Raw genomic sequence first — 18071 nt, forward strand, 5'->3', positions numbered from 1 at the left:
GGGCTCCCGCTCCTCGAGCTCCGGCTCAGCTCGGGGAGGAGCTGTCCCCGCGCCTGGCCCCCTCCCCGGATTTGCAGCTCTGGTTTAACGTCCCCTTCTCTGCCGCCTTCTCCCCCAGCCGCCTTTTCTCCCTGGCACATTGGCTGGCATGCGTTTCGGGTGGGTCCTGTCTCCAGTGGTCCCCAGCACAGTGTCGCAGGTGGAGCGAGGGGGGGCGGGGAGCAGCGAGAAAGGACCAGGTGGGAAACAAAACCCCAGGGACTGGAGGCGGGTCACTGCCCGGTGCCATTTCCTCATCCTCTTCGGTCGGGTCCGTGGGGGTTGTCGCAGGAAATCAGAACTCATTTCGTGGCCAGGCTGCCTTGCAGCCGAAGTCCCCGGTGCCAGCTTTCTAGTGCCGTCAGACTGTGAGATTTTGTCCCAGACCCTGGTGTAGCGCTAGGAAACCCAGACCAGTTGGGGCGGCCACCTGCGGCCTGGGTGTAGCTGCCGCTCCCTGGAGGCGGGGAGCTGCCACAGAGGCAGCCAGGCAGTGCAGGGCGCAGGGCCTGGCCCAGGGGAGGAGAGCCGTGGTTTGATTAGACCCGAAGCGCTCTGAGTGTCGGCTACTGTGTCAGTGGATTTGAGCCAAAGATGCACCAAATCTGCCACTTTTCACCAAGATTCCAAAGGTGCTTGAGTTCTGGGAAGGGCTCTGAACGTTTACAGGACCCTGCCGGTCATCTGGGAGGACGGATTCGAGCCTCCCAGCGATGAAGTCAGCTGAGCGGGGGGGGGGGGGGGGGGGGGGGGGGCGCCGCGGCGGCTCAGGCTCTCTTCCCGCAGGGCCATACGTTCAGCGGGCTGTACTGGCTGCTCCTCCAAGGCGCTGCTGCTCAGCTGCCTGCTGTTTCTGAAGAAGGAGGCCCCGCGGACAGGCGGCCCCACCACCCGACGCCCCCTTCTGGGCTCCCTGGGGTCCCGGCGTGGCCAGTGCCCACCCAACCGCACAGTGGCCAACACCTCACTGGCCCTGCCCAGCCGTCACCGCCTCCTCTTGACCTACGGCCACTGCCGGAACTTCTCCATCTTGCTGGAGCCCTCGGGCTGTGCCAGGGACACCTTCCTGCTCCTGGCCACGTGGAGCGGCGCGCGGCCATCCGAAGCACGTGGGGCCGAGAGGGGAGCTGGGCACGGGCCGGTGGCTGAAGCTGGTGTTCCTCCTCGGGGTGGCCGGCCCTCCAGCCCCAGCCCAGCTGTTGGCCTATGAGAGCAGGGAGTTCGAAGACATCCTCCACTGGGACTCTGCCGAGGACTTCAACCTGACCCTCAAGGAGCTGCAGCTGCAGCGGTGGGTGGCAGCCGCCTGCCCTCAGGACCACTTCGTGCTGAAGAGAGATGACCGTCCCCAATGTGCTGGAGTTCCTGCACGGTCCAGACCCCGCCCAGGACCTCCTGGTGGGAGACATCATCCACCAGGCCCTGCCCAACAGGAACACCAGGGTCAAGTATTTCATCAGGCCCTGCATGTACAGGGTTCGCCATTACCCACCCTACCGGGGCGGTGGCGGCTATGTCCTGTCCAGAACCACCATGAGGCACCTCGGGCCAGCCGTGGAGGAGGCCAAGCTATTCCCTATCAACGACATCTTTGAGGGCAGGTGCACGAAGAGGCTGGGCCTGAGCCCCACACACCATGCCAGCTTCAAGACCTTCGGGATCTGCCTGTACCGAGGGCTCCTGGTGCACCGCCTCAGCCCCCTGGAGACGTGGACCATGCAGGCACTGGTGACAGATGAGGGGCTCCCATGTGCGGCTGCCCCCAAACCCCGGCACAGACAGCTGCTCTAGAGCGGGAGGACTCACTGCTGACTTGGGTGAGGGTCCCTGCTGGGCTACAGGATGCACCCACTTCCATTCTGTGACCTCTCCCTCCCCTGCATGTGTGTCCAGAGGAGGCCGGGGCACAGCAAACGCCGCTGGAAACCACAGGGCCCATGGGCACTGTCCCTCTGGGCAGAGAAGGAAGGAGGCTGTGTAGGCCCCAAAAAACACACACATTCTTTTTCAAATGAAAGAAAATTCTCTTTTGGATACAACAGAGAAACTCCAAGGAAAGAAGGCAATGAAAGGTGAGGCATGTGCTAGAGTAAGGCCCGTCGGGAGCACCAGAAGGATGCTGATTCATTCCCTTCCTGACAGGCTCAGCTCCTCGGCCTGAGCTCTGCTCCAGACTGGAGCAAGCATTATACATACGCCTCAGGAAAACCCTGCAAGCCGGACAGGCTTCTGTCCCCATGGAGGGAGCAAATACTAAGTCATATCTGGAAACCTGAGTAAGACCCAAAACTCAGGTCAAACAGCTATTGAACATTAGAGTGTGACAAAGAGAGGGCCCCCATGGGGGCCCAGGTCGGGGAGCTGGCTGGTGTGAGGTAACACCGTGCACAGGGGCGGCATTAAACAGGGCCCAGTGCCCAGCTCCGGGGAAGGCTGAGGTGGCAGGGAGAGGGACCGGCCCTGGAGCTCACCATGCACAAAGTTGGTGGCCTGATCGGCCAGGCAGCACCTTCGGCCCCTCCACTGCGTGGACAGTTGTGCCCCTGCTGGGCGACGGTACCTGTCCCCACCATGGGCATGAAGGCAGCGGGCTCCAGCCCTCAATCTTCTCGAAGGTAGGCCTCGTGCTCCTGGTCAGGCGCCTCGTCCTCGTCCTCCTGTGCTTTCTGGTGCAGCTCCTGCGTCTGTGCTTCAGCCAGCTTGGCCTCCGCTTTTTGGCAGAGCTGGCGTACCTCCTGTACCTGTGACTTCACCAACTGGATGTGATTCCTGGCGGTTATGGAGGCCTGGTCGGCTCCTGCCAGGAGATGAGACAATGGCACTAAGCCAGCAAGGCAGAAGACACATGCAGACACAGGAAAGCCTGGGGTCTGGGGGTCCCCTTCCCTGTCCTCCACAGAGCAGACAGCCCGCCCGCCATGCGTGTCCAGGTCTGAGTTTAACCACCCCTTTACTGTCCAAACCTCAGGATCTCTCTTCAGCTAAAGGAGAAACTCAACTTCCACAATCATCTTCATAGCTACCTAGCTCTTAGGACTGACCTTTTATGAATTTAAATTTTAATAAGTCATGTTTCCTTTTTTAGAGACAGTCTGGCTGTGTAGTTCAAGCTGGCCTTGAACTCACTGTGTAGCCCAGGCTGGCCTCAAACTCGAAGTGATCCTCCTGCCTCAGCCTCCTGAGTGCTGAGATTACAGGCATGCGCCACCACACCCGGCTTTATGTTTCTTTTTGACAAATTAAGGGATCTTGAGTAAAATTTTCAAAGAGCTGCTATACCTTCAGAGATAACCGCTTTTGGAAATTTAGAGAGCATATTTCTCCCTTTTAAAATGTGCCTATATACACCAGCCGTGGTGGTGCACACCTGTGATCCCAGCACTCGGGAGGCTGAAGCAGGAGGATTGTCCTGAGTTCAAGGCCAGCCTGAACTACACAGTGGAGTTCCAGGCCAGTCTGAAGTACATAGCAAGACTGTCTCAAAAAAACCAAACAGGGCTGGGGATTTAGCTCAGTGGTTTTGCTGCCTGCTGCACAAGCGCAAGGACCCGAGTTCGATCTCCAGTACCAAAAAAACCCCAAAAACAACAAAAAAAGGTGCCTATAAACATATAAAATACAGAGAAAGACATTGTTACTATAAACCAGTGATGGTGAACCTTTTAGAACTTTCAGGGGTAACAGCCCATTGCAGCATGTATGCCATAGGTTTGCCACCACTGTCATAAACATAATGGCATAAAAGGTACATAGTATACTGAACATATTTTGTAATTTTTTTCACTTACAAATATGGTTTGAGCTCCTCATTCTCCTTGCTGCTAGTGTACTTCACATACATATGCATATTTTATGTTTATCTCTAGAACATCTGGATTGCCCTGTCTGCACTGACGGGACTCTTCAACACAACGTAGGGAAATGGAGAATGGCAGGCCATGTTTTATTTCTCACCTTGTGGAAACACTTCTGACATTTCACTGTTAAGTAGGATTACTTATCCCTTATCACGTTAAGACAATGATCTCTTTGCAATTATACTTTTAATTCATAAATGGATACTATATTGTACTGAACATATCAATACATTTTTGGTATATATTGATTATATTTTCTCCTTTAATTACTATAAATCTCAACTTGTGAATCACATTGACAAATTGTCCCTCAGTAAACTATTGCTATATTTAAGGGTAAATGATTACATTTGATTTACATCTATATTTAGAAGTGATACTGAAATATAGTTGTTTTTTGTTGTTTTTTTTTGGTACCGGAAATTGAACTCAGGTCCTTGTGCTTGCGCAGCAGGCGGCGAAACCACTGAGCTAAATCCCCGGCCCCTGAAATATAGTTTTTGTCTTGATGCTACCCTAGTCCAGTTTGGCATCTGTGCTATACTGGCTTTTTAATTCCTCAGTTTATCTTTCTATTATTTTCCACCTTTTCCCCCATTTGGTTTTCTCCCAGTACTCTGTGAGGCAGGAGGATCACAAGTTCAAGACCCTGTCTCAAAATTAAAAAGGGATGGGGATGAAGCTCAGTGTGAAGGCTCTGGGTTGAATCCCCAGTACTGCCAAAAATAAGTAAAACAAGTTGGCTTAGGACCACTGGATAGATAGTGATATTCAAAAACACTTTGGTAAAATAACAAAATTGCAAAGCTGGGCATGTTGGTTGGTGCATGCCTATAATCCCAGCACTCAGGAAGCTGAGGCAGGGGTGCCGTGAGGTAAAAGGTAGTTGGGTTACATAATGAGTTCAAGACGAGCCTGATCTACACAGTGAGACCACAGTGTCTCAAAAAAAAAAACAAATTAAAGGCTGGGGGTTTAGCTCAGTGGTGCTGTGCCTGCCTGGCAAGGTTTTGAGTTTGATCCCTGGAACCAAAAAAACCCCCCAAATTAAGAAAAGTAACAAAACAACACTGAATTAGGTCAATGAGGTAACAGAGAACAAAACTCTAGCTACCAGCCACAAAGGCTTTAGAATCTGATCTTAACCAGCTGCATGTCAGTATGGCCACTTACTAACTATACAATGGCAGGTTAGGTTGTCACCCAATTTCTTTGGCTCTAAGTGGGAACAATAACTATAGCTTCTACCTTAAACTGTAGGCATTAAAAGTGCCTATGAAGTGCTTACCACACAGCCTGAAAGAGACAAATTCTCAATGATTTGTACTGGGTTTGCCACTATGATTCTGAGTCTTATTTCTTGCATTTGTACAAAATGGGTCATGTAAATTGATGAGCTCAAGTTTCAGCCACTGTTATTCTATGACTTAATAGTCTAGATTATGAAAAAATGAAATAGTTAAATTGGAAACATTTTCCAATGACAGTAGTTTCATCAATTTATTTTCCTTTTTCTAGATCTTGACAGTCTACCTTCTACTGGTCTGGTTTACAAGGTGTGTATTTTTCCTACTGTGCAAATAAAATGTTTCTTTCTAATAAAGTTATACTCGGGAGTCATTAATTAGATCACCTAATCTAAATCTCTCATTTTACAGCTAAGCGAAAAATCAAACAGTATCTCCCTTGTAGAAAACAAAAACACAAACTTTAACCTACCAGTTTGGTACGCAGCTTCTGCTGCCATTTCTGAAAGACTAACTGCAGTCATCCAAGTGGTTTCCAGCTTCAAGTACTCTTGTTGTTTGGAAGTCATCTGTAAATTTAGCAAAGAGCTTCAGATGACATGAAGAGGTTTAGCACAGTTAATTAGGTGGACTTAGTCAAAGTAGCAGATTCAAGAGCAGTTACTGATTAGACATCTTAATTTGATAGATTACATAATGAGGCAGTAAGATGAACACAGAAAGGCCTAACAGTTTTTTGCTTACCTCAACTCTGGCTCCTATGATCACCTGCCACACGTCATCTTCCTCCTGTGAATTTATTTTCCCAAGTAAATTTGTATATTGTCGGTACAGGGAAATTAATGTATAAACAGCCTATAAAAATAAAATGAGCAAAATAAGTGAAGCATATTAGAAGGATTAGTGACATTTACACCTCAAGGATGTCAACCCCCTTTATAGCAATCTGGCTCTCCGGTCCTTGTGCTCCCTGAAATCGTGCTACTGTGTGAAGTAGAGGCATCATTTCAGGACATTGGTGTATCTACCTGTAAATCTCATTTTTTTGAATCAAGATCTCACTATATTGTCCAGAGTGGCTGGGAATTTGGGATCCTTCTGCCTTAATCTCCCAAGTAGCTAGGATTATAGGTGTATACCACCACACCTGCCTAAAATCTGTTTTTTAAAATATAGAGATACACATGCAGAGATATAGAAAGAGAACACAATGTAGAGGGAAAAAAGCTACTGGAAAATATAAGTAAAATAAATGGCCAAATGAGACCTTTAATTTTTTCTTTGAGAATTTTTTTTTTTTTTTTGCTATGTTGCCCAGACTGGTCTCAAACTCCTTGGGGCTCAAGTGATCCCCTGCCTCAACCTCCCGAGTAGCTGGAACTATAAGCATGTGCCATAGCACTGAATGCTTTTGAGTAATTTTGATTACTCTTCTATCTCAATGGTTTTCTTTTTTTGTTTGGTTCTTTTTTTTTTTTTTTTGCAGTACCCGGGATCAAACTCAGGACCTTGCGCTTGCAAGACAGGCGTGGTACCACTGTAAATCCCTGGCCCTATCTCAATGGTTTTCAAACAGTCCTCACAGGGAAACCTCTGAGAGTGGACTTTGAACTCTTTTAACCCTTACTGAAGGCAGATCAGCTGGGCTTCTATTTTACATAGGGGCTATCATACTTAAGATTTTTCTGTAAGAAAAAAAAGGGTTCCTGGAATAAGTATAAAAACCAGTGATTTAGATCATGGCTCAGTAACCTTTTTTGTAAAGGGCCAAACAGAAAACATTTTGGGATTGTGCACCTTACTCTGCTGAAACTACTCAAACTCTTGAACAGACAATAAAGAAATGAACCTGGCTAACTTGCAATAAAATGCAAATAAAGCCAGGCATGGTGGTACATCCCTGTAATCACATATTCAGAAGGCCAAGGCAAGAGGATCCCCTCAAGTTCAAGGCTAACCTGGGCTACATGGTGAGACCCTGTCTCAAAAAACAACAAGCAAAACAAAATGTAACCATCAGGCTGGATCTGGTGGAGTCATGGTTTGCTAAGACCTGGCTTAGAAGATCAAGACAAGAGGATACTTACCTTAGTGTATTCGGTGATTGCATCAATCAGTGCGTAAGTGGTTTGAGAGAGAAAGGTAGAGGTGCTATCTGTTACCAAAGACACAGCCCTCCTCATTAATGCTTCATTACTGAGAGAATGAGGCTCTGATTTCTGAAAGACACAAATATCACCACTCAACTTTCAAAGTAAATGTAAATGAAGCTCAAGCTGAGAACTTCATCATGCACACTTAAGAGAAAAACCTAAATGCCAGGGATTTAGTTCAGTGGGGCTGCACCTGCCTGGCAAGAACAAGGTCCTGAGTTCAATTTCTGATACCCCCTTAAAAAAAAAAACAGAAAAAGCAAAAACCATTCTCATACTGCTTTGTTTTAAGCTGTTAACTGTACTGCACTTTTCTGGGTTAACTTCTTTTTCTTAGGCTTTATTTTGGCTACATAAGACATAGGGAAGTATCTCCATAGTAAGCTTTCTACCCAAGTCTCATCTGCTTCAGAGAACAAAGTATTTTTTTGTTTATTTCTGCAATACTAGCCATTGAACCCAGGCTGTGTACATGCTAGGCAAGCATTCTACCACTAAGCTACATCTCAATCCCTTTTTATGTTCAGTTGGGGCTTAAAACAATTCCTTAAAAAACTTTTTTATATATGAAGTGGAAGTTTGGAGTAGTTATATAATTTTCCTAAAAGATCACGATCTAGCCCTCATATCAAATCTTGTCCTTTCAAACTCTGTACTCTTTCATTTACGCCATGCTGACTCAGAAGAGTGCCAAAGGAATTATGACCAAATATCAGATGACTGTTGGCTGGGAACTAAGAAAGGCTTTAGAGAAGAGGTATGGCTTGAATGACCAGGCATCATAGCAAGGAAGAAATAATGAAAAGAATACATTTGTTACATGTAAGCAATGTCCAGGACCCTAGAGTGCAGAAGAGTAAGATTTTAGTTTTGTAACAGAATGGAGAGGCACCAGGTGGGACCACTGTACCTTAGGGGAATGACTATAGCTCCTCTCATGTAGCCCAGAACTAAGGTAACTGGGGCTTAGAAAACAGTACAGTATATGAACTGAGAAAGGACAAACCCAAAGAGTCCTTTAAAGGAAGAGAATCATCCTATGTAAAGTAGTTTGGTTTTCTTATTTGGTTTTTTTGGTGCCAGGGACTGAACTCAGGTCCTTGTGCTTGGGAGGCAAGCGGCAGAACCACTGAGCTAAATCCCTGGCCCGAGAATCATCCTAATAGTGACAGAAAATGGCCTGGTGTTCATCTGAGGATTTTAGGGCTAAACGTTGACCAGCATGCAAAGCTGAAAGGTGAAATGAATACAGCAAGGTTGACGGCTTTTGAATGAGCCTCCAAAGATGCTGAAAATATGAACAATAAATGGAATTAATCTTGTGATGAGCACAAAGGTATCAGGAATATTTTGATGAAATAAGGCTTGCTGGTTTCCTTCCTACCTCTTCCCCATAAAGCATACAGCCAGTAATTCTTAAAATCAGGTGCTACTTTTATAGTAACTGCCTACTTGACACACTCACCTAGATGTCTACAGAACATCTTAGACATTTCCAAAACTGGTTTCCAAAACTGAAAAGTTTCTTCCTTTCAAAACTCACTCATCTATATCCTAGTGAATGTCAACCCCATTATTTCAGTTGATTAGGCCTTTTAAAAATCCTGAAATCGGGCCAGGGATTTAGCTCAGTGGTGCCGCTGCCTGCCTCGAAAGCACAAGGTCCCGAGTTCAATCCCTGGTACCAAAACAAAACAAAACAAAACCTTGAAATCTAGGTTATGCAACCCATGTCCAATCCATCAACAACTCCTGTTGGCCACATTCAGCCAATTTCCCCCCACCTCCTCTACTGCCTTCCCTAGTCCAAGCCACTATCATTCTATGCCTGGATTATAGTATGAGCCTCCTATATCTGCACAACCACCATTTAAAAACAGATCATAATAGTATGTATGTCAATGTAGTATGTCAGATCATAATAGCCCTGAGTTAAAAATCCTCTGTGGCTTTCATTTTCAGAATAATAACCAAAGCCTTATAATGGCCCACAAAGCACACGGTTTGACCTTCAGTTAATAGGCCTCACCTATTATACGCTCCCTAATTCATTCTACTCCTGTAACATTCACATCCTTGCTATTCCTCAAACATATCTGGTGCACTACTACTGCTAGCCCTTAGCATTTAAAAAGTCCTTCTGGGGGTACTTCTGGGAAGATGGTGAAATGGTAAGCAGCAGAAAAAGAGCCTCTCTGAGATTTGGTGTCCTGGCACTGGAATACAGTGGCTCAAGGAGGAGGAGGGAAGTGAGTTACTGGGACCCTGGAAGGATCTGAGGCAAGAACTGAAGTCCACAAGGAGAGTGATGAGAGAGACTTCAATGAAGAGGGAGGTAGCAAGCAGTGCTCTCTCCCAGAACCCAGACCTTTGGCACGGAATGGAGGACTGAACCTGAAGACACACAGCAACTACTGGCGACCCTAGAGGCCTCTATGGAGAAACATACCAGTGGAAGAGTAGTGGACGCAGTAGACTATGGCAGCTGCTGAGTTATCCAGGTTCAGACCTCACCCGGGTGAGGGTGATTGGCTGGTAGCCATCTTGGAGAGGGGCCAACTGAACTTGGAATTTAGAGCAGGTGCAGGCTGACCCCATTTAGTGGCTCCCAGTGGCTTGGTGCCGGTGCTGAGTTCAAGTGAGCAGGAGGTCAGGGAGCAAAGTTCAGGGCGGCAGGAGACAGACTATTGTAGGCTCAAGGAATTTGGTTCCAGCCTCACAGCTAGAAACCATTCTGAACTTCAGAGGAACTAATGGGGCAGGCTGGCTGGGAGTATCCATTACCTCACTGTGAAGCTGCAGCTGGCTTGCTGGGATTAATCAATTTGGCTCTGGACTCTCCCTAAGTTGCCTACCAGTGACAGTAGCAACACACCTTGAATTGGATATTGTTTTTTTTTCTTTTTTCTTTTCTTTGTTCTTTCCTTTTGTCCTCCTTTCTGGTTCTTGTTTTGCTTTGCTTTTTCTTGATTGTTTGAACATGGTTTCTAGTTTTTGTTGTTCTGTTCTGTTCTAGTTTTTATTTTTTTCTTTTTTCCCACCCATCTTCTCCAACAGTTTCCTAAAGTTTGTCCTTCAGCCTTGTTTCTGATCTCTTCCTCTTCTTCTATTTCTGGTTTTTACCCGCTAACCCCCTTTAATTCTTCTCCCCTAAGGGTAAAATTGCCATACTAAGGGATTATTTATTGCATACAATTTTCAGATTTGTTCTAAATTTCATTATATAACCACAAATCTAGTTCATACAGTTAAATGTGACAAATTAATAGTTACCACAGTTTGTTTTCTAGTCTATTTGATGCTACTGTTATTGTTGATTGTACTACTGTAGCCAAGGTGACATAACTGTGGTAACCAGTTGTTCCTCCTGGTATATCAAGACTGAGATTGCCTGAGGGTCTTAAAAAATCCTACAGGCCAGTGCCAAAGAACTGGCAGCAGGGCTGGGGATTTAGCTCAGTGGTTCTGCCACCTGCCTCGAAAGCGCAAGGACCCAAATTCGATCCCTGGTACAAAAAAAAAAAAAAAAGAACTGGCAGCTGGGCCAAGTGGGCAGAAATTTCTCATCTCCAATAAGTTGAAGAGGTAGGATCTTGCAACAGACTCAAAACCCAAGAGCCAGCTACACCTGCAAGATGCATCTGAAAAGTAGTCATTTCCTAAGGGTTGTGAATATTGGCAATAAAGTTACTCACATAAGCAATTTACAAGTATCAACACAGGAATCAAACTTAAAAAAAAAAAAGAAAATGAGAAGACACTTAAACAAGATGCAACCCCCACCCCTCAGACTACTAGCTCACAAAAGGCAAACCCTGAGGGAAATGAGGTGGAACAATCCAAAAGCCACCCACCTGGACTCCCTGAACTGTAACAGCAGAGATAACAAAGCAGACAACCAAAGCTCTAGAAAAAATCAAAGCAGAAATAATTTCTAAGATAACTACAGAGATGGTGACCAGAAAGAAAGACATGCTCAGTGACTCTAGAGCAGATACAGGTAAAAAAAATAGAGGAGCTCAGGAACATGATGGAAACCATGAACACCCAGCATAGGAAAGAAATGGAATCCATGAAACAGATTCAAACATATCCAGGAGATAAAAAACACCATTGAAAGTATATGCAGCTGAATGAGCCAATGTGAGGATAGAATATCAGATATAGAAGACAGGATTGTGGTTAGCAATCACGAAAAGAGATTTCTTAAAAATAGCAAGAGACCACAGGAAATCAATCTAGCAGTTGCTATATGATGCAAAGAATAACATAAGATTGACTGGAGTCAATGAAAAAGCAAGAGATGGTGCAACTGACATAAAAAAAACCTGTTCTCAGAAATAAAGGTAGATGGGCTGGGGATTTAGCTCAGTGGTTTTGCCGCCTGCTGCGCAAGTGCAAGGACCCATGTTCGATCCCCGGTACGAAAAAAAAAGAAAAAGAAATAAAGGTAGAAAACTTTCCAAAGGGGGAAAAGGAATTTGACATACAGATAAGTGAGGCATATAGGACCCCAATTAGCCATGACCAAAAAAAAGTCTTCCCCAAGGCATGTAATAGTCAAGATTCCAGAAATTCAATGAGGACAGAATATTAAAAGCTGTTAGAGAAAAGAAACAAATCACCTATAAATGGAACCCCATGAGAATCACAGTGGACCTCTCAATACAAACTCTCAAGTAAAGGAGAGCTTGGAGTGAAGTATTTTAAGCTCTAAAGGAAAACAATCTCCAACCCAGAGTGATGTACCCTACAAAACTACCCTTCAAAATTGATGAAGAAATAAGATACTTCCATGACAAAGAACACCTAAAGAAATTCATGATCACCAAACCAGCACTCCAAAGTGTTTTTAAGGCTATTCTAGAAAGAGACAAGGGTTACAACTCCATGAACCCCAACAGAATGAATCCACCAGGTGAGGCAAGAAATTGAACAGAAAAGGTAAGAAGGAAGCCAACAACAGGGAAATAACATGACAGAGATAAGACAATACATATCAGTTATAACCATCAATGTTAATGGTCTCAATTCACCAGTCAAAAGAAACGTGGCAGAATGGATCAAGAAGCAAGATTCAACAATATGCTCCATACAAGAAACACATTTAGCCAGGGATTTAACTCAGTGGTGCTGCTACCTGCCTCGCAAGTGCAAGGTCCCAAGTTTGATCCCCGGCACACACACAAAAAAAGGAGAAACATATTTATTTCAAAAACAAATTCACAGACTGAAAGACAAAGGATGGAAAACAATATTCCATGTGGCAGGAACCCAGAAAAAACCAGGGGTACCTATTCTATTTGCAGACAAAGTGGGTTTCAAGCCAAGACTGATTAAGAGAGAGAAAGAAGGTCACTACACATCCTTGTAAAGGAAACAATCCAAGAGGAAGAGACAACAATCACAAATATATATGCACCAAACAGCAGTGTACCCAGCTATAGAAAACAAATATTAAAGATGGCTGGGGATGTAGCTCAGTGGCACCATGGCTGCCTTGCAAGTGCAAGGTCCTGAGTTCAGTCCCCAGTATTGCAAAAAAAAAAGCTTTAAAGACAGTTGTAATGGGGGACCTCAATACCCCATTGTCACAAATATACAGATCAACTAAAAAAAATCAACAATCAAATAGTAGAGCTGAACCAAACTTTTGAACAAATGGAGCTAATAGATGTCTACAGAGTGTTCCACACCACAACATCAGAATACACATTCTTCTCGGCTAAACACGGGATGTTCTCCAAAATAGACCACTTACCACATACTACTCACAGAACATGCTTAAGTAAATGCAAAGCAGTTGAAATTATCTGATGCATATTATCAGACCATAGTGCAATGAAATTGGAAATCAACAGCAAAAGAAACCACAAGAACTTCATAAACACATGGAAATTAAATAACACCCTCCTGAACAACCAAAGGTCTCAGATGAAATTAAAGAAGAAATCAGATGGTTTCTACAATTAAATGATAATGACAATACAACATACTGGAACTTCTATGAGGGAAATTTATAGCAGTCAATACGCATATCAAGAAAAGAGTGGACTCACATAAAAACCTAATGGTGAACCTTAAACTTGTGGAAAAAAAAGAGCAAGTCACGCCCAAAGCTCATATGAAGGAGGAAATTATAAAACTCAGAGCAGAGGGCCAGGGATTTAGCTCAGTGGTTTCGCCGCCTGCCTCACAAGCACAAGGACCTGAGTTCGATCCCCAGTACCAAAAAAAAAAAAGCAAAATAACCCCCAGCATGGTACTGACAAAAGAACAAAACTGAGGATCAATGGAACAGAGTAGAAGATGCAGAAACAACTCTAGACATACTCAGACAATCTTTGACAAAGGAGCCAAACACCTTCACTGGAAGAAAGTCTCTTTAATAAGTGGTGCTTGAAAAACTGGGTTTCAACTTGCCAAAGATTGAAACTAGACCCGTATCTTTTGCCATGCACTAACCTGAAATCGAAATGGATCAAAGATCTAACTATTAAAAGGGAAACATTAAATCTGCTGGAAGAGAGAACACTTGAGGACACAGGAGTAGGCACAGACTTCATGAACAAAATCCAGACCGAACAGGAGATATTACAAAGAACCAACAACTGGGACCTCATTTCATTAAAAAGCTTTTGCACAGTAAGAGAAACCACCAACAGAGTGAAGAGACAACCCACAGAGTGGGAAAATTTTTTTTTACCAGCTATTCATCAAATAAAGAATTATTATCTAGAATATATAAAGAACTAAAAAAAATCAGACCCCTTCCAAATTTAAAGACCCAGTCGAAAAATGGGCATCTGAAATGAAAAGATACTTCTCAGATGAAGAATTAGAAACAGCAAATAAATATATGAAAAAATGTTCAACATCACTGATCATTCGTGAAATGCAAATTAAACCAACGCTGAGATTCCATCTCACTCCAGAAAGAATGACTGCTATCAAGAAATCAACCAATAACAAATGCCTGTGGGGCTGTTGGGGAAAAGGAACCCTTCTCCACTGTGGGTGGGAGTGCAGACTGGTGCAACCACTGTGGAAATCAGTGTGGCGATTTCTCAAAAATTAAATGACCCATTTGACCTAGCTCTTTCTCTTCTTGCTATCTTCCCGAAAGAATTAAAAGCATCATACTGCAGCAATATAGGCACACACACCCATGTTTATAGTGGCACAGTTCGTAATAGCAAAATCTTGGAAACAGCCCAAATGCCCATCAACTGACAAGTGGATAAAGATGATGTGGTTTTTTTATACAATGGAATACTACTCTGCCATAAAGAAGGATGAGTGTCAGACTATAGCTAAATGGATGGACCTTGAGACCACACTCTCAAGTGAAATAAATTGTACACACATTTGAGTGCAGCATTCTCTGGTGTGAGAAACTGCAAGTGGAATAAGGACTAAAACTGGAGAGAATGGGTCAGTAGTGTCCAAAAGTTGTGGGTTTCTTCCTATTCTGAGCAAGGAGGAGAGGTCATCCCTGTTAACTCTTTTTTTTCTTTTTTTGGTACCGGAGATTGAACTCAGGTCCTTGCGGTTGTGCAGCAGGCGGCGAAAGCACTGAGCTAAATCCCCGGCCCCCAGGTCATCTCTATCTGGATTGAAGGAATGGTTGAGACTTTGCCTAATGAGAAAGACATCTTTGGAACAGTTTTTCCTAAGTCATGGGCAAAAATCCACATATATGAGTAGATTGGGGCTGTTTAAGAATGGTATCTTTGAAATATTGTTGGTCCCAGTGTCTGGTTATCTACCCAAAGGCCTGCATTTTAGCTTTTTTTTTTTGGTACTGGGGATCGAACTTGGGAGTCTTGCACTTGTGAGGCAGGTGGTGGAAGCACTGAGCTAAATCCCCAGCCCATTTTAGCTTTTTTTAAACATTCACTTAATCCCCTTTCCTCCACTTAACTCTGACTTTCATGCTCTGAGAAAATATCCCTCAGGACTGGGCCCTCCTTAACCACCTATCTTCCTTCTAATCTATGTAAATATTTGCAGTGGCTACTTATGTAAAATACAGTAAAAATTTATTGTACATAGTTTCTATTAAATGTTAAAGAAAACATGAAAAAAAAAAAGAGAAATAGGAAGTAGGAAGAAGTTCTAATAATTCCCCAAATTATATATTCCATGGCTTCAAAAATAAAAAAATAAAAAGTCCTGCCTGGTAGGCTGTTTTACCTTACTAGACATTTTTATAGCTCAATTCTCTCAGATGATTCAGCTTTCTAATACTTAAACTTTACCTTATTGGAGCAGTTTTTCTTGACCTACTCACACGTAAAACAAACTTCCAGGACTCCCTATTTGCTATTTGTTTTCTTCACAGAGGTTATCACCAGCTGACATTTTATATTTTTTTCTCTTCTTTCACCTTCCCTGAATGTTTCATGGTGGCAAGAAGTTTCTGCTCGTTCTTATTCCATTCCCAGTGTATGATACATAAAAGTTGTTAAAAAAAAAGTTCCATTAAGTTTTTGCTGAATGAAGAACTATTTTGTTGACATACTACCACACTCTCCCATTCCCCTCTACTCTTCATACAACTTAAGCTTCTACAAAATGACACAGTGGGAGGGTTAAGACATCTGCTGAACACTGAGAAGACGTTAGTGATGCAGAAGCATCATAGTGGGGGACCCGAAGCTTCTTTCGTGTTCACTCGGGTCATCAAGAGGACCCAGCTCACCGAGCCAAGAAAGCCCAAACCGCAGACAGCAATCACCTGAACGATAGGAACTGCGCACAGGGCCACGCCGAATCCAGCCACCACAGTTTTGTGCCACGGTCTCAGCAGTTCCGACCAACAGCGCTTCCTGGAGTTAGCCACGACAGGAACACACTGTCTGAGCCTAGAAACAGGAGTCAAATTTAACAATAAAGACACAAATATCAATCTGTACAAGACTGTTTTATTTGCAGGCGTAGGAAACTCAAATTGGGCCAGCAGAAAACTCGAGGAGGACTCAGGGGCGGCTCTCGATGACCGAAGACAGGGCACACGGGGGCTGGCACCGGGGAGCTCCCACCCCGCTGTAGGTTCACGGTGTCTCCCCAGCTGAAACCCGAAGCCGGAACAAACGCTTCCTCGGTGGGACGTGGCTTCGGTCCGGGCCGGACTCGGGGTCTCTAAGGGTCCCCGCTGGAGAAGCCCTGGAGCCAGCGTCGAGGTCCTGGGATCCCGCCCTCCGGCTTCCCTCAGGGTCCTTCCTGCGCCCTTCCCAACGCCTGGTCCTCCTCGCTATTTCCTGAGGGCCTTCGATGGGGCAAAGGGAGCCGGCCGGCAGCCTGGGGCTGGGGACCAGCTTTCAGGGCACAGAATAACGGGAAAGCCGTCAACAAGAAAGGAACCTGGCCTGACCCAGGGACCGAGGCGGGCGTCCTCAGACTTTCGAGAGAAGAGCTTTCAAAAGGCCGCCGCTCAGGGACCGGCCACAGCGCTCTCAGCGTCGCCTGCCTCCCTCCCGTCCCGCCCATCTCCATGGCAGCAGCAGTACCTGAACAGGGAGGCTACGCTCCGCGACAGCAAAGTCCTCAGAGAGGCCATTCCGAGGCTGGCAGCCGCCGGTCGCGCACGCGCCGGAAGTGACGCAGCTCCGCTAGGCTCTGGCGGGGCGCCAACTCTGGCACTCGGCGAGGACTTGGCCTCATGACCACGCCCCCGCCCGAGGACACAGTTGGGATTGGACAGAGGGGGAGGGGGAGGGAGAGGGGGAGGGCGAGGGCGGGGCTCAGGGTAACGGCGAAAACCGCCGCAGGTGGCGCCCAACCGCTGGAGCTTCCACGCGGGACCTGGGTGTGGAGCGGTGTCGCGCATCGCGACGCGCGCATGGGCCTAGGGTTCGGGTCAGGGCCGTGGATCGAGAGGAGTCCGGGCCCGGGTACAAGGCGGAGAGTTCGTTCTTTAGCTGGGGAAGCGGCTGAGACAGGGCGGGGCGGGGCGGGACACGGGCTGCGCTGTCACTTCAGCACCAGGAAGTAGGTGGTCCAGCCGGCCAGCAGAAGCGCCCCGACCAGGACCGTGTAGCTGAGCAGCACGAAGGCCAGCAGCTCCCGCAGAAGCTGCAGCATGTGGATGGCGGGCGAGGCCGGCATCGCCTGGGGAGGCGGGGACCTGAGCGTGCCCGGCCGCGGCCCCCCGGCTGGGAGACACTGACAAGGGCGCCGCGGCCTCCCACACCGCCCCAACTCCTAGCGCCAAAGCTGCCCCTTCTTCCGCCCCAAGAAGGCAGCAGCCCAGACTCAAGCTTCCTCTTCACGCAAGCTGCGGCCCCCAGCCACCCCCTGCATCCCCGTATCCCCCGCCCCGAGCCTCCAGGTCCCCCCTATTGTCCCCAGTTCCCCCCTGTCGCCCCCAGGTCCTTCCTGCAGCCCTCAGGTCTCCCCTGGAGCGAGTCCCTAGGTCCTCCCTGTAGTCTGCCTCCCGAGCCCCAGGGCGGCTGCAGGCGCCAAGCTTTCCCTGGGTCTGTCCCCTCCACATGCCCCTATGCACCGTCCCAGCCACCCTGACTCCCCTCAGACGGCACCAGAAGGTGGGAGCTACTGCAGCCCTGGCTGCAGCTTCCCTCAGTGCAGGCCACTGGCTTCTGTCTCCCCGTGTCACTCACTCAGCGAAGTTCCCTTACTCCTGCCAGAGGCAGCCCGAAGCTCCTTGGTCTATGCGAAGGCTCGCTGTGCACTCTTGCGATCCAGGCAGCTCTGAGGTCTTCAGGCAGCAGCCGCACTCAATAATAGGTGTGGTCTAGCGGCCAATTACAAGC

At 46.5% G+C, this 18071-nt stretch overlaps 3 protein-coding genes across 6 annotated transcripts; 1 reads left to right on the forward strand and 2 right to left on the reverse strand.

Moving 5' to 3' along the window:
* The first annotated feature begins 148 nt into the window (after positions 1-148).
* On the forward strand, positions 149-4603 carry B3gnt4 (UDP-GlcNAc:betaGal beta-1,3-N-acetylglucosaminyltransferase 4). The gene is given in 5 exon segments (XM_087198679.1): positions 149-239; positions 768-1112; positions 1115-1171; positions 1174-1381; positions 1383-4603. Coding segments are annotated over 5 exon segments (1149 nt in total). The 3' UTR covers positions 1831-4603.
* Diablo (diablo IAP-binding mitochondrial protein) lies at positions 2040-17128 on the reverse strand. Of its 4 annotated transcripts, none has more exons than XM_004843888.4 (6): positions 16809-17128; positions 16037-16163; positions 7231-7362; positions 5888-5998; positions 5616-5712; positions 2040-2836 (listed from the first exon to the last, which is right to left on the reverse strand). In XM_004843888.4, the coding sequence occupies exons 1-6, from the start codon at positions 17126-17128 to the stop codon at positions 2640-2642; spliced, it is 984 nt and encodes a 327-aa protein (XP_004843945.1). In that variant the 3' UTR covers positions 2040-2639. The 4 variants fall into 4 exon arrangements, with proteins under 4 accessions (XP_004843945.1, XP_021113213.1, XP_087054211.1 ...); XM_021257554.2 differs by having other exon boundaries at positions 16001-16163; XM_087198085.1 differs by having other exon boundaries at positions 16059-16163; positions 16809-16879.
* A 143-nt stretch (positions 17129-17271) lies between these two features.
* Positions 17272-17920, reverse strand: LOC147822030 (uncharacterized). The gene has a single exon (XM_087198086.1). The coding sequence runs from the start codon at positions 17404-17406 to the stop codon at positions 17272-17274; it is 135 nt and encodes a 44-aa protein (XP_087054212.1). The 5' UTR covers positions 17407-17920.
* Positions 17921-18071: the final 151 nt, after the last annotated feature.

This window comes from Heterocephalus glaber, unplaced genomic scaffold, assembly GCF_053883595.1.
Source record: "Heterocephalus glaber isolate CG9 unplaced genomic scaffold, H.glaber_assembly_v1.0 deba00001687, whole genome shotgun sequence".
Lineage (NCBI taxonomy): Eukaryota > Metazoa > Chordata > Mammalia > Rodentia > Bathyergidae > Heterocephalus > Heterocephalus glaber.